This window comes from Eleutherodactylus coqui, chromosome 8 (assembly GCF_035609145.1).
Source record: "Eleutherodactylus coqui strain aEleCoq1 chromosome 8, aEleCoq1.hap1, whole genome shotgun sequence".
NCBI lineage: Eukaryota > Metazoa > Chordata > Amphibia > Anura > Eleutherodactylidae > Eleutherodactylus > Eleutherodactylus coqui.
Genome location: NC_089844.1, coordinates 190,424,376 through 190,441,166, shown reverse-complemented (window position 1 = coordinate 190,441,166; position 16,791 = coordinate 190,424,376). Strand labels below are relative to the sequence as shown.

Sequence of the window (16,791 nt, the reverse complement as noted above, 5' to 3'; positions counted from 1 at the left end):
GATATATCTATACATAGTTATTAGAGCACCCCCTTGTTACAGCCATGGGTATAAATAGATGGAGGGAGAGATCTCTGTACTAACCCCTAATATATCTATACATAGCTATTAGAATACCCCCGTGTTACAGTCCTGGGTATAATAGATGATGGGAGAGATCTCTGCACTGTCCTCTGATAGGTCTATACATAGTTATTAGAGTGTCCCCTTGCTACAGTCCTGGGTATAACAGATGATGGGAGAGATCTCTGTATTGACCCCTGATATATCTATACATATTTATTAGAGCACCCCCTTGCTATAGTCCTGGATATAAATAGATGGAGGGAGAGATCTCTGTACTGACCCCTGATATATTATACATAGTTATTAGAGCGCCCCCTTGTTAGATGATGGGAGAGATCTCTGTACTGACCCCTGATATATCGATACGTAGTTATTAGAACGCCCCCTTGTTACAGTCCTGTGTATAATAGATGATAGGAGAGATCTCTATACTGACCCCCGATACATAGTTATTAGAGCGCCTCCTTGTTATAGTCCTGGGTATAAAAGATGATCGGAGAGATCTCTGTACTGACCCCTCATATATCTTACACCTGGGCAAGAAAAATGAAGAAAGCACATACAGAATGGTAGGAATTGGGCTAAGTAGCAGCACAAGTGAAAAAGACTTGGGTATACTAATAGATCATAGCCTGAACATGAGTCAACAATGTGATGCAGCAGCCAAAAAGGCAAACACAATTCTGGGATGTATTAAGAGAAGCATAGAGACTAGATCACGTGAGGTCATTATCCCCCTCTACTCTACCTTAGTCAGACCTCATCTGGAATACTGTGCCCAGTTCTGGGCACCCCACTTTAAAAGAGACATAGACAAACTGGAGCAAGTTCAGAGAAGAGTTACCAAGATGGTGAGTGGTCTGCAAATCATGTGCTATGAGGAACGGTTAAAGGATCTGGGAATGTTTAGCAGAAGAGAAGGCTGAGAGGAGACTTAATAGCTGTCTACAAATATCTGAAGGGCTGTCACAGTGCAGAGGGATTAGCCCTATTCTCATCTGCACAAGGAAAGACTAGAAGCAATGGGATGAAACTGAAATGGAGGAGACACAGATTAGATATTACACAGTGAGGGGGGGTCAATGAGTGGAACAGGTTGCCACGGGAGGTGGTGAATTCTTTTTCAATGGAAGTGTTCAAACAAAGGCTGGACAAATATCTGTCTGGGAGCCTGGAGGTCCCTTCCAACTCTACCATTCTAGGATTCTATGATATATCTATACATAGTTATTAGAGCGCCCCCTTGTTACAGTCCTGGGTATAATAGATGATGGGAGAGATCTCTGTACTGACCCCTGGTATATTATACATAGTTATTAGGTCGCCCCTCGGCCATCTTTTTTCTAAACTAAATAATCCCAATTTTGATAACCTCTCTGGGTATTTCAGTCCCCCCCATTCTATTTAGTACTTTAGTTGCCACCTTTGTATCCGCTCAAGCTCTGATATGTCCCTCTTGAGTACCAGTGGTTTCTCCAGTTAAGCTTACAGTTAACTACAATCCCCAAATCTTTTTCCATGTCAGTGTTACCCAGTGGTTTCTCATTTAGTGTGTAATGATGACATGTATTTCCCAGCCTATTTGCAGAACTTAACTTTACGGTGCTAAACCTTATTTGTCACTTTGCTGCCCCCAACTTATCTAGGGTACTATTGTATCTTGTCACCACCAGAAGTAGGGGTGGAGACCTTCAGTGACAGCTAAGGGGTATGTAACACCCCCAAATGTCCTGATTGGCTGGCTCCTGGAAGGTCCTAGCATCTCTTACCCGAGCCAGAGTGCTGAGCAGAGTACGATTCCCCCACTGTAAAGCTTTTACCCGGGCCTGAGTGCTGGGCAGAGGACAACCCCCCCTGCCGCAAAACTCTTACCCGGGCCGAAGTGATGAGCAGAGGACGCGCCCGAGGACGGTGGCAGTGGCAGCAGAGAAGGCCGGAGTGCTGAGCAGAGAACGTGAGTCTGAGAGCAGACACCGGAGTGGTGAGTGCCATGACCTGTAAGGCTAAGGAAGGGGAGCCAGCTGTGCAGCCAATCAGGAACAGGGGGCGTCATCAGCCTGTCAATCTTGTCTCCACTTCTACTTTCGGTGGTGACAAGATACAATAGTACTCTTATCTAGACCCGTATACAGGTCTATATGTACCCATATACTGCCCTATCTTGTGTTAATTACTTTACATGTAAAGATCACTGCCACTTCATTTGAAGGAGTCGCCAAGTGAAGGTTTTGGAGGATGTGAGCATTGATCCCGCTAAGTGAGCACTCTACCATTTGAGCTAATCCTGCTCACCCAAACTGGCAGCAACAAATGTTGTAGAACAGTACATAGACGCAACATGACTAACCTCTCCAGCACTATGGCTGCGCTGCCGCGTTAAATGCTGCCGATGAAGCAATGCACTAGTTGGTCTGCTGCTTTGTAATGGAAGACGAGGGTCAATAAAAGTAGTGCTCCTAGAATTATGATCAACAAAGAAAGGCTGGGAAAAAAGTAAAATACAAACTATAATTAGTTGCTTAACACAAAGATAACAGGCATATAACTAATTGGATGTAAGCATACACGTAAATAACCCAGCTTATGTTCACATCCGCACTTGAGGCTCCTTTCATCACAAAGTCTGTCAATTCTGATGGAAAATAACACTTCATGCATCAAGATTCTTCATTCAAAAGATGGAAACTGTGATGCAACCCAATGGACCCAATAGAAGTCAAAGGGGTCTTGTCGGGTGCGGGTGGGACCCATTCTACAACGGAATTGACACTGTGCCACAATGCAAGTACGATAAGTTTTCTTATAATGGAAACCATTTGTCATCATAGAGAGACAGAAATGTTGACATGTGTTACCGCAGCCCTGGAAGCCTCATATGTAGCAGCCGACTCTGCAGAATGCAAGGTCTGAAACCACTCTCAGCTAAATAACTTCTTGAATTATTTCCTGATCCATGTAAGCTTTCCACAGAAGTCTCATTACAGGACACAATTGTATGGCATTCATTTAGTTAAACGGTTTCCCCTAAATGAGCATTGCTGATATTCCTTAAAAATGAGACGGAGCAGAGCCTCCTTAACAGATAATGAGAAAGCTATAGCTTACAACTGATGGGAAAATGGCAGTAAATTGCCTCATTGGATAATCATCCATGGTATATAATGTTACCTTACACAACGGCAGGTGGATCTTGGTGAATCTACTTCCAACCTCTGGGGTGACAGATAGTGACACAGTTCCCATCAGACTGGAGTTCACACATGTATCCTGTATGCTAAGTAATATATTCTTTTGCTTTTCCATGTCTTGCTTTTTGTATCCTTTGATCTTGTAGGTCTCATTTAATGATATCTTGGCCAATGAGAGGAACGACTACTTGTAGTGGTTCCTTATCGGCACAGATGATAAGCAGTTTCTTACGCTCTTAGTCGGATGTACTTGGAAGCCCACCAGATCAAACCAGACATTCCTAGCTGAGATAAATGGGGATTGTGCTCAGCGTATGGCTACCCTCTTTTCACTTTAAGATAAGGGGATATGTCTATAATCCAAGTCATATGCTGAGGAGTTTTTAGCAGTCAGTTGTACAGTGTTCCTCTTCTACTCTGGGCTTATACTGGAGTTCAGCATCATGTTTGGAGTTTCATTGAAGGAGGAATTCTATTTTTCCAATATTTGGGTGCTCTCATGGACTTGTATACTTTAGACTTACTAGACCGGATGACTGAGATAAATAATTGCATTCGTCAGTGCTATTCTTCTCTGGTGCCCGTACAGACCACTGGGCATACCTGGTTGATGAGTTGTTACCCCTTGAGTACCACCTTAATTAAGGGATTACTCGAACAATATCTCCCGCCCCAGGACAGAATTTTGTTTTACAACTGGAGGGTGACAGTAGACTGCTGACAGTCAAAATAAGTGGTCTCTAATCTGTATGCAACGTGTAGGAGCGGACTAACAAACCACATTGTACATTTCATTTAATTGTGCTGCAAGCTCGTACATCCTTCATGATAGGACTAAACTTGAGGCGTGTGCACTAAGAGCCACTGAGAACTTCTTGGAATTACACGATCATGGATTTCCTGTAACCTCTGGTTTCCTTCAAAATCACCTCTGATTGCCAAATTGCAAAACTCCTATCAATACCCGTTTTACTGGGTGGCAGTAACACTCATTGTGCCCATACCTTGCTTTGATGATCGTGTTTCATTTCCCAGCCCCTTGGTAACTCCAGTTGTTTATTGGCAAATAAGTTTAAAAATCCCACCAGATCCCGATTATGTTGATAGCGCTCAAAATGGTGAGTATCTCTGCGAACTTTGGTGATCATATGCTTCAGACAAGTGTTATTTGTAAACATGCGATAGGCACTCTAGAAACACAGAAGCGGATATTGGTTAAAAACTAGCCGTGACATAAGAGTAGGTCATCAGTAACGCAGTACAAGGCAGTGATCTCTCATCGCCGGATACCGCTCGCCCTTCTATCAGCAACATCATGGTTATACAGAGGTCTTATGACACTAACAATAGTAGAGATTATTTGTAACATACCATTTTCAGCTGTTCTTAACGTCATTTACATCCTTACATGGCGGATAATGGTAATCTAGAACATCTGTATGCACATGATCGGGGCGGTCGGTAGCCAGAATGTGGCACTCACAGAGGTCTAATCTGATATAAATCATTGAACAGGAACTAAAAACTAACTTGTATTAGTATCCATTAAAGGGAGAGTCAATGTCAGACGGTGTGCATTAGGCTTGGATGAACAGCCACAAACCCGGGTTATGCACGAGAGCTCTATATCTATTAGTCTGTTCGCCAATTACATTAATAAAAGTTAGTTTTTGATCAGTGATTTATTCTTTCTAGTATACAAGTCTTCTTCTGCCTCTGTGACTTATTAAAAATCTAATATACCTTCATTGTAAAATAAACAACCCCGCCCCTGGAAGAAGTGGTCGTTTTGCTGCCAAACTCGTCCTGCAGTTCCATCTCAGGCAGATATGCAAATGGTTGGAGTTGTGGTGTTTAGATGAGCCGTCTTGTCACCGGCGGTCCTAAAAGGGATTCCGCCCTTGGCCTATCAGAGGCTCAGTTTTCAGGCGCTGTTGGGTTTTGTGTTTACAAGGGACGACAATTGCCCGGTATTGCTCCTTTGAGTGATTACTCCGGTGGTTATCGGCCGGTGATTATCGGCACTCTAGCACACTGCATGATTAAAGAGCTATAACAATAAGTAAGCTTATTTACTTACAGGGTTTGAATGCAAAACTGTAAAGAACTCTGGACTAGTAAGAAATTTCACCGGCGGGGAATTGAGCAGTAAACTGAGCCTGGACCTTGAGGTAGAATGAGGAAGCGCATTCTCCCTCCGGAAATCTGCCAAAAAAAACACAGCATTCAATAAGCTTATTCAGGTAACTTGTGTCTAGTCTTAGAAGCTATAATAATGGTGGGACACTAGATCACATGTTTGTATCAAAGTGTGACCAAATGGCAACACGTTACGTGGCTGCACACCGGAGCCGACCGAGGCAAAGAGTGTTCATGAGGCCCCAAAGATTTATATTAAAAAAACGCCTTACTGCGTATATCACATAAAAACGAAGAAGAAAGAGCAGAGCACCACAGGTAGAAAAACCGAGTCAGAAACCGGAATCCCCAAATGTGAAACAAATCCCCAAATAAATAATGAATGCATCGGGCAAAGATTCTATCAAATGCAGGTGCAAAATACATGTATTACATAGCTGATGCATTACATGTATTGGTGTACACATATGATGTAATACATGTATTACATAGCTGATGCATTACATGTATTGATATACATATATGATGTAATACATGTATTACATAGCTGATGCATTACATGTATTGATATACACATATGATATAATATATGTATTACATAGCTGATGCATTACATGTATTGATATACACATATGGTGTAATACATGTATTACATAGCTGATGCATTACATGTATTGATATACACATATGATGTAATACATGTATTACATAGCTGATGCATTATATGTATTGATATACACATACGATGTAATATATGTATTACATAGCTGATGCATTACACGTATTGTTATACATATATAATGTAATACATGTATTACATAGCTGATGCATTACACGTATTGTTATACATATATGATGTAATGCATGTATTACATAGCTGATGCATTACATGTATTGATATACACATATGATGTAATACATGTATTACATAGCTAATGCATTACATGTATTGATATACACAAAAGGTGTAATACATGTATTACATAGCTGATACATTATATGTATTGATATACACATATGATGTAATACATGTATTACATAGCTGAAACATTACATGTATTGATATACATATACTGTGTAACATATGTATTACATAGCTGATGCATTACATGTATTGGTGTACACATATGGTGTAATACATGTATTACATAGCTGATGCATTACATGTATTGATAGTGAGTCAGGTAGCCGGCTCAAGGTTGACTCAGCCTTCCATCCTTCCGAGGTCGGTAAAATGAGAACCCAGCTTGGTGGGGGGTAATAATTACCTGAAAGCGCTGCAGAATAAGTTGGCGCTATACAAATACCAAGATTTATTTTTATTTTATTTGATGCATTACATGTATTGATATACACATATGGTGTAATACATGTATTACATAGTTGATGCATTACATGTATTGATATACACATATGATGTAATACATGTATTACATCGCTGAAACATTACATGTATTGATATACATATACTGTGTAATATATGTATTACATAGCTGATGCATTACATGTATTGGTGTACACATATGATGTAATACATGTATTACATAGCTGATGCATTACATGTATTGAAATACACATATGATGTAATATATGTATTACATAGCTGATGCATTACATGTATTGGTGTACACATATGATGTAATACATGTATTACATAGCTGATGCATTACATGTATTGACATACACATATGGTGTAATACATGTATTACATAGCTGATGCATTACATGTATTGGTGTACACATATGGTGTAATACATGTATTACATAGCTGATGCATTACATGTATTGATAGTGAGTCAGGTAGCCGGCTCAAGGTTGACTCAGCCTTCCATCCTTCCGAGGTCGGTAAAATGAGAACCCAGCTTGGTGGGGGGTAATAATTACCTGAAAGCGCTGCAGAATAAGTTGGCGCTATACAAATACCAAGATTTATTTTTATTTTATTTGATGCATTACATGTATTGATATACACATATGGTGTAATACATGTATTACATAGTTGATGCATTACATGTATTGATATACACATATGATGTAATACATGTATTACATCGCTGAAACATTACATGTATTGATATACATATACTGTGTAATATATGTATTACATAGCTGATGCATTACATGTATTGGTGTACACATATGATGTAATACATGTATTACATAGCTGATGCATTACATGTATTGAAATACACATATGATGTAATATATGTATTACATAGCTGATGCATTACATGTATTGGTGTACACATATGATGTAATACATGTATTACATAGCTGATGCATTACATGTATTGACATACACATATGGTGTAATACATGTATTACATAGCTGATGCATTACATGTATTGATATACACATATGGTGTAATACATGTATTACATAGCTGATGCATTACATGTATTGATATACACATATGATGTAATACATGTATTACATAGCTGATGCATTACATGTATTGATATACACATATGGTGTAATACATGTATTGCATAGCTGATGCATTACATGTATTGATATACATATATGATGTAATACATGTATTACATAGCTGATGCATTACATCTATATATATAAAATTGAATGTATGTCTGCGTGTCTGTCTGTCTATTTGTCCTTTATGCGCTACTACACCATTCATCCGATCGCCATGAAACTTTGGGAAGTTGTTGAGTACACTCCTGGGAAGATTATAGGCATAGTACAACTATCCTATGATAAATGGCGCATGTGCGAGCGTAGCGACAGTTACGCCCCCCCCCCCACGTAGATCGTTCGATTTCCATCATTGCCACTAATTTTCTCACTTCCCGATGTCGTAGAAACATGAAATTTGGCACAAGCATTGATTATGTCATAACTAGGAAAAGTTAATGGGTCCCAACTCGATTATTCAATTCTAAGCGCAAAAGAATTAGCGTCTAAATTTTACGTATGGAATCTAATTCTCTCACTTCCCAATGTAATAGAAACTTGAAATTTGGCACGAGCATTGATTATGTCAGAAATAGGAAAAGCTAATGGGTCCCAACTCAATTATTCAATTCTAAGCGCAAAAGAATTATCATCCAAATTTTACGTACGGAATCTGATTCTCTCACTTCCCAATATAATAGAAACTTGAAATTTGGCACGAGCATTGATTATGTCATAAATAGGAAAAGATAATGGGTCCCAACTCAATTATTCAATTCTAAGCGCAAAAGAATTAGCGTCCAAATTTTACGTATGGAATCTAATTCTCTCACTTCCTGATGTCATCTATATATATAAAAATGAATGTATGTATGTCTATCTGTCTGTCCTTTATGCATTACTACACCATTCATCTAATCACCATGAAACTTTGGGAAGTTGTTGAGTACACTCCTGGGAAGATTACTGGCATAGTACAACTATGGGTGTTATATATTATAAAGCTGAGGTAACATGTAAGCTGCGCTGCGATTGGTTGTTATATATTATACCACTGAGGTAACACAAAAAAGCTGCGCTGTGATTGGTTTTTATCTAGATATATAAAAACGAATGTATGTATGTCTGTCTGTCTTCACAGCAACGCGCGACGGGTAAGCTAATGTATTGATATACACATATGATGTAATATATGTATTATATAGCTGATGCATTACATGTATTGATATACACATACGATGTAATACATATATTACATAGCTGATGCATTACATGTATTGATATACACATACGATGTAATACATATATTACATAGCTGATGCATTACATGTATTGATATACACATACAATGTAATACATGCATTACATAGCTGATGCATTACATGTATTGATATACACATACGATGTAATACATGTATTACATAGCTGATGCATTACATGTATTGATATACACATATGATGTAATACATGTATTACATAGCTGATGCATTACATGTATTGATATACACATATGATGTAATACATGTATTACATGGCTGATGCATTACATGTATTGATCTACACATATGATGTAATACATGTATTACATAGCTGATGCATCACATGTATTGATATACACAAAAGGTGTAATACATGTATTAAATAGCTGATGCATTACATGTATTGATATACACATATGATGTAATACATGTATTACATAGCTGATGCATTACATGTATTGATATACACATATGATGTAATACATGTATTACATAGCTGAAACATTACATGTATTGATATACACATATGGTGTAATACATGTATTACATAGCTGATGCATTACATGTATTAATATACACATATGATGTAATACATGTATTACATAGCTGATGCATTACATGTATTGATATACACATATGGTGTAATACATGTATTACATAGCTGATGCATTACATGTATTAATATACACATATGATGTAATACATGTATTACATAGCTGATGCATTACATGTATTGATATACACATATGGTGTAATACATGTATTACATAGCTGATGCATTACATGTATTGATATACACATATGATGTAATACATGTATTACATAGCTGATGCATTACATGTATTGATATACATATACGATGTAATATATGTATTACATAGCTGATGCATTACATGTATTGGTATACACCTATGATGTAATACATGTATTACACAGCTGATGCATTACATGTATTGATGTACATATATTATGTAATACATGTATTACATAGCTGATGCATTACATGTATTGATGTACACATATGATGTAATACGGCTAAATGTCTGACCACTGTCTATGTGTATATCACCCCTCACTCTCCACCTCGCCATACAGTGCACATCTCCTGCCCCTTTACCTTCTGTATCACCCCATTACTTGTAGTATATAAGCTCGTTGGAGCAGGAGCCGCACCCCTATTGTTTCCATCAATTGATTACTTTATAACCGTGGTTCTGTAATGTTTGTGCTTTTGTCTTTCTGTATCCCCTGTCTATGTAGGCGCTGCGGAATATGTTGGCGCTATACAAATAAAGTTTATTATTATTATTAATACTTGTATTACATAGCTGATGCATTACATGTATTGATGTACACATACGATGTAATACATGTATTACATAGCTGATGCATTACATGTATTGATGTACACATATGATGTAATACATGTATTACATAGCTGATATATTACATTGTATATGTGTATCAATACATGTAATGCATGTATTACATAGCTGATGCATTACATGTATTGATATACATATACGATGTAATATATGTATTACATAGCTGATGCATTGCATGTATTGATATACACATATGATGTAATACATGTATTACATAGCTGATGCATTACATGTATTGATGTACACATATGATGTAATACATGTAATACATAGCTGATGCATTACATGTATTGATGTACACATATGATGTAATACATGTATTACATAGCTGATGCATCACATGTATTGATATACATATATGATGTAATATATGTATTACATAGCTGATGCATTACATGTATTGATGTACACATATGATGTAATACATGTATTAGATATCTGATGCATTACATGTATTGATATACACATATGATGTAATGCATCAGCTATGTAATACATGTATTAAATGTATTGATATACACATATGGTGTAATACATGTATTACATAGCTGATGCATTACATGCATTGGTGTACACATATGATGTAATACATGTATTACATAGCTGGTGCATTACATGTATTACATAGCTGATGCATTACATGTATTACATAGCTGATGCATTACATGTACTGATATACACATATGATGTAATACATGTATTACATAGCTGATGCATTACATGTATTGATGTACACATATGATGTAATACATGTATTACATAGCTGATGCATCGCATGTATTGATATACACATATGATGTAATATATGTATTACATACCTGATGCATTACATGTATTGATGTACACATATGATGTAATACATGTATTACATAGCTGATGCATTGCATGTATTGTTATACACATTCTGTAATATATGTATTACATAGCTGATGCATTACATGTATTGATATACAAATATGATGTAATGCATTAGCAGTGTAATACATGTATTACATGTATTGATATACACATATGGTGTAATACATGTATTATATAGCTGATGTATTACATGTATTGCTATACACATACAATGTAATGCATCAGCTATGTAATACATGTTTTACATGTATTGATATACACATATGGTGTAATTCATGTATTACATAGCTGATGCATTGCATGTGTTGATATACACATATTCTGTAATATATGTATTACATAGCTGATGCATTACATGTACCGGTATTGATATACACATATGATGTAATGCATCAGCTATGTAATACATGTATTACATGTATTGATATACACATATGGTGTAATACATGTATTACATAGCTGATGCATTACAAGTATTGATATACACATATGGTGTAATACACGTATTACATAGCTGATGCATTGCATGTATTGATATACATATATGAAGTAATACATGTATTACACAGCTGATGCATCACTTGTATTGGTATACATTTATGATGTAATACATGCATTACATAGCTGATGCATTACATGTATTGATATACATATACGATGTAATATATGTATTACATAGCTGATGCATTACATGTATTGATATACATATATGATGTAATACATGTATTACATAGCTGATGCATTACATGTATTGATATACACATATGGTGTAATACATGTATTACATAGCTGATGCATTACATGTATTAATATACACATATGATGTAATACATGTATTACATAGCTGATGCATTACATGTATTGATATACACATATGGTTTAATACATGTATTACATAGCTGATGCATTACATGTATTGATATACACATATGATGTAATACATGTATTACATAGCTGATGCATTACATGTATTGATATACATATACGATGTAATATATGTATTACATAGCTGATGCATTACATGTATTGGTATACACCTATGATGTAATACATGTATTACACAGCTGATGCATTACATGTATTGATGTACATATATTATGTAATACATGTATTACATAGCTGATGCATTACATGTATTGATGTACACATATGATGTAATACGGCTACATGTCTGACCACTGTCTATGTGTATATCACCCCTCACTCTCCACCTCGCCACACAGTGCACATCTCCTGCCCCTTTACCTTCTCTATCACCCCATTACTTGTAGTATATAAGCTCGTTGGAGCAGGACCTGCACCCCTATTGTTTATTGTTTATTGTGTATTGTTATTGATATACATATATGATGTAATACATGTATTACATAGCTGATGCATTACATGTATTGATATACATATATGATGTAATACATGTATTACATAGCTGATGCATTACATGTATTGATGTACACAAATGATGTAATACATGTATTACATAGCTGATGCATTACATGTATTTAGAGATGAGCGAATATACTCCCCCCGCCTCCCGGCGCCCCCCGAATCTTCCCCCCCTCCAGTACGGAAGTACTCGAAAATCGCGGCGCTCGCGCGAAAAAGGGGTGTGGCCGAGTAGGTTCGCTCATCTCTACATGTATTGATATACACATATGATGTAATACATGTATTACATAGCTGAACAGAGTAGGTCCGTGCTATAAAATGACTGGCATTAATGTGATAAAAGTTCATATGTAAAGTGCAAAGTAAAACCAAACACAATGCAGCCAAATATCAGAACTTCTCCAGCACAAAGTACTAAAGAATCCGTCCCAAATAGGGAATATTTACTTACTTGATGGGTTGGGGACTCCGTTTTTCTACCTTGCTGCTCAGCCTTTTATCATTAGTGCTATATGATATCCACAATGAAGCATTTCTTACTGACGCTCCCCCTGCGTCCTGCAGGGTTTCTCTGTTTCGGTCTTGTTGTACTTTACAGTACATTTGTGTAAACCCCTTGAAGAGCTCACCTCCCCGCACAATGTCCTAGATGTCACTTGAGCATTGCCGTTAGTACTCTGCATGCTTCATCGGGACGGATCCTCTCAGTGCGCCATTGTGTCTGACGATACTTATTCAGACGTATTTGTTACCTTTACAGGTAAGGCTCGGCGATTTATCAAAAATGAAAAGCTCAATTTCATTGTCACTCTCTTCTCAAGGTTTGATTGTACATGGGAGCGGTCAGCGCTGCCCTTAAGGGCCTTTAAACCCAATGATTAGAATTTAAAAAATGCTGAATCATGTGAATTTGAACGGAAATCATTCAGTGTAAACACGGCCAACAATCAAACAAGAATTAGTTTGCTTATCGTTCAGCATTCATTTTATGTGGCATGTAAATTGGGTAGAGGGGTCCTAGTGGACGGGCTGGACTGCCTCTCTTCTCAGCAAGCTTGGCCCACAAGCCCATCCCACAGGGGGCAGGGCTAATCCTAATTTCATAACTCTGACAAAAATTTGAATTGTGCCTCAGCAAAATGGTGATTAATCAAATTGATTGAATTGCCCAACCCTAATTATAGGTACATCCTATTCAGGAAATAGCACTGCATAAACTCCATTAAATGGGTGCCTTTTGCACTTAAAAGAAGGTACACAAGCTCCAAATTGGCAGAAGTATTAGAAAACCTTCTAATATGCTTAAAGTGTACCTAAGTATTCAACAAGTTTTCTGCAATACCCCAGGTCGCCCTTATTCTCTCATTTGCTGCTGCTTGCACACGGTTTCAGGTCTATAAATTCTGATTTTTAGATGGCCATTTCCATTTTTCTGTTGCACTGCTGTATGCAATCTACTTTCAGGGAGGGGAGGTGTAGCAAGACTAATATTCTGCCAGTAGTTCACTGTCCTGACTTCCTTGCCCTCACTTCCCATGCTGCATTGTACTGTCTCAGGTCCAATCAGCAGGAAGGCAGTATCTGAATACCCGCCCCTCTGCTTTCGCAGGATGGTCAGGCATTCAGATACATTCTGGCCAAATGGTTAGTAAACCCACTATAGTGTGTGTATATCAATGGGTGGCTAAGAATATATAATAAAGAATTATCATCCATCCATGACATCATTCAGGTTTTTCAGCAATACACTATTATAATAATACAAAAAAGTAATGTATAACTAGCATGTCGATTACTGCAACTACCCTGGTAACAAGCCTGAGCCACCTGATAACAATTCGCAGGACCACCCTACTGACTCATCAGCTAACTGTAGATTGCCCTTTAGGACAACCAGTGCTAGTTACACAAACGCAATGCAGGGCGTTGTAGAAAGCTGCAGGTAACCAAGTACTAACAGCTCTAAAAAAAAGTTTTCAAATTGACACAAATTTTGGTCTGCTTCAGTGTTTTTAGATCTTTTAGTCAGATGTTTCTATGGTTACTGAAGTACAATTATAACACTTTTATCGACAAATACAACAAGTTTAGGCCAAGATTCAATATTTACGGTGGTGACCCTTCCAGACTTCTGCACTTCGCCATGACATGCTGGATATCAGCTTCTGGGCCAAATACTGACTAATGGAGTTTATCACACTTCTGTGCTTCTGTTTGCCCACCCGCTTTCTGAGAGTTGACCAGCTCAGGTCTGACTTTTGCTTACAAGATAAGAAAATGGAAATTAATTGACCTGCGTTTGAATGATGATAATCAACATCATCCCCCGCTACTGCTCCCTCAATCGCCTGTGGCACTTCCTCTGCCTGATCGTTGGTCATTGTCCGTCGGATGCTCTGATACCTGTCATTGTCAAAGCAAATACAAGGATACATTATTTATCTGCTGATCCCCAGCAGCACATTCAGGAGGCAGGAATATCGGAGAGCCAGAAGAAAGAACAAGAGTCACAGTAGTATCATCACTTCTTCTTCTTTATATGTTGGGCTAGTGCCCGTCATTACCAGGGTCGGGAGGCGGGTGCCATCTCACCGCAGCTATGGAAGGGGCGCAGTTTTATTGAAAATAGAAAAATCTTGTGTCTACCTTTATAAACAAAGAACATGTCCATCAGTGATGGAAGCACTATAGCTACAAGAGGCCTGGGGGGGCGGTGATCTGGTCTACCGTATCACTCACAGCTCCTCTGGGTGCTTCGCTGTGCTACGCCCTGACACAACTTATTGCCCGAACACAGTGTGCGGGCAGCAGCCTTCTGTCTACATCCAGCATGTAGCCCGTGGTCATCCTCTCTGGAGTCCTCCCCTGCCCACACTGGCCTTACCCTGTGCTGAGACTAGGTACTAGGGCCTCGGTACAGTAGATGATATCAGCCTTGAGACCTTAGGAGCTAGAAGCAGTTTTGCTGTGGGCATCTATCTATCTCAAACAGGAGTGTGAATGAACTGTAGCAGCTAAGCGGTAGCAGACTTTTAATTAAGACTATTTGGAAAGTTGCTTAAAAGGCTTGTCAAGGGAGTCAAAGCTTTAGCATAGAATATATGGTTGTAGACGCAATCCCTTATCTTAAAGGGGGCGAGGCGTATTTTTAAGCTCAACTCCTGTTTCTATTAACAACTAATCCAGCATAGAGTGGATGCGTTTCGGGGCCGTTGCGCCTCTTCCTCAGTATTTTAGCTGAGGACACACTGAACATGTGATTGGGAATTCGTGACAAATAGGTGGGTAATTACATGAAATTAAATTTAGAATTATAAAACATAGTTTAAAAGAAATAAGAAGTAGAAGAATGAAGAATACAAGCAGACAAATAATTAAATAATTAGGTACATCGCTTTCCATCTGATAGTTTGGCTAGTTCTAGGTTCACATTTATAGCAATACAATTAGATGCATGGGATAACTGCATAGGCTCAGTGACTTCTTGTAAATAATAAGCCTATACTATACAGACTAGACTTGCCTGAGTTTTCACCTCCGGCTCACCGATCCCTCCAGTGTCCACCCTCTTCCCGGTAGCTAAGTCACAAGACCATTTAAGTGGATGACAACTTTGGTCTGTGGTGACCAGAGCCTTCCGCCTCAGAATACTATTACTACTGGGGCCACTATGGGGAACGCTATAACTAGTGGGGCCACTGCGAGGTAACTATCACTATTGGGACCAGTAATGGGATTAATATCACTAAAGGGGCCATTAAAGGGGTCACTATTACTATTGCGGCCACTAAGGGGGACATTTACTATGGGGGCCACTATTACTTTGTCACTTCAGACAAATCTCAATGGTTCGAATGTGTGTGCGGTATCTTGTGCATTGGCACATTCCATGTCTGTAAAATTAATGTTTGTTTTTTTTTGCAGGGGGAATTGCGCCATTCCACACTTTGCCTTAGAAGCTTGAAGACTTCTGGCGCCCCTGGCTTCGGCCAATCACTGGCCTCAGCTGTTACCAATGCTGAGGCTGGGGATTGGTTGCAGTGGTCACATGCATAGACATCACATGACCAAACTACCCAGTGGTAAGTAGAGACCCG

General features: G+C 38.2%; 1 protein-coding gene across 3 annotated transcripts in view; it reads right to left on the bottom strand.

Moving 5' to 3' along the window:
* HECW2 (HECT, C2 and WW domain containing E3 ubiquitin protein ligase 2) overlaps positions 1 to 16,791 on the bottom strand; it is a 243,315-nt gene that overhangs the window by 73,847 nt on the left and 152,677 nt on the right. For all 3 annotated transcript variants that reach the window (XM_066577152.1, XM_066577153.1, XM_066577154.1), the window contains 4 exons: positions 14,988 to 15,097; positions 5,335 to 5,459; positions 4,259 to 4,444; positions 2,414 to 2,548 (listed from right to left, as the gene is read on the bottom strand). In XM_066577152.1, the coding sequence (XP_066433249.1) occupies positions 2,414 to 2,548; positions 4,259 to 4,444; positions 5,335 to 5,459; positions 14,988 to 15,097 (556 nt within the window). The remainder of the gene's footprint in view (positions 1 to 2,413; positions 2,549 to 4,258; positions 4,445 to 5,334; positions 5,460 to 14,987; positions 15,098 to 16,791) is intronic.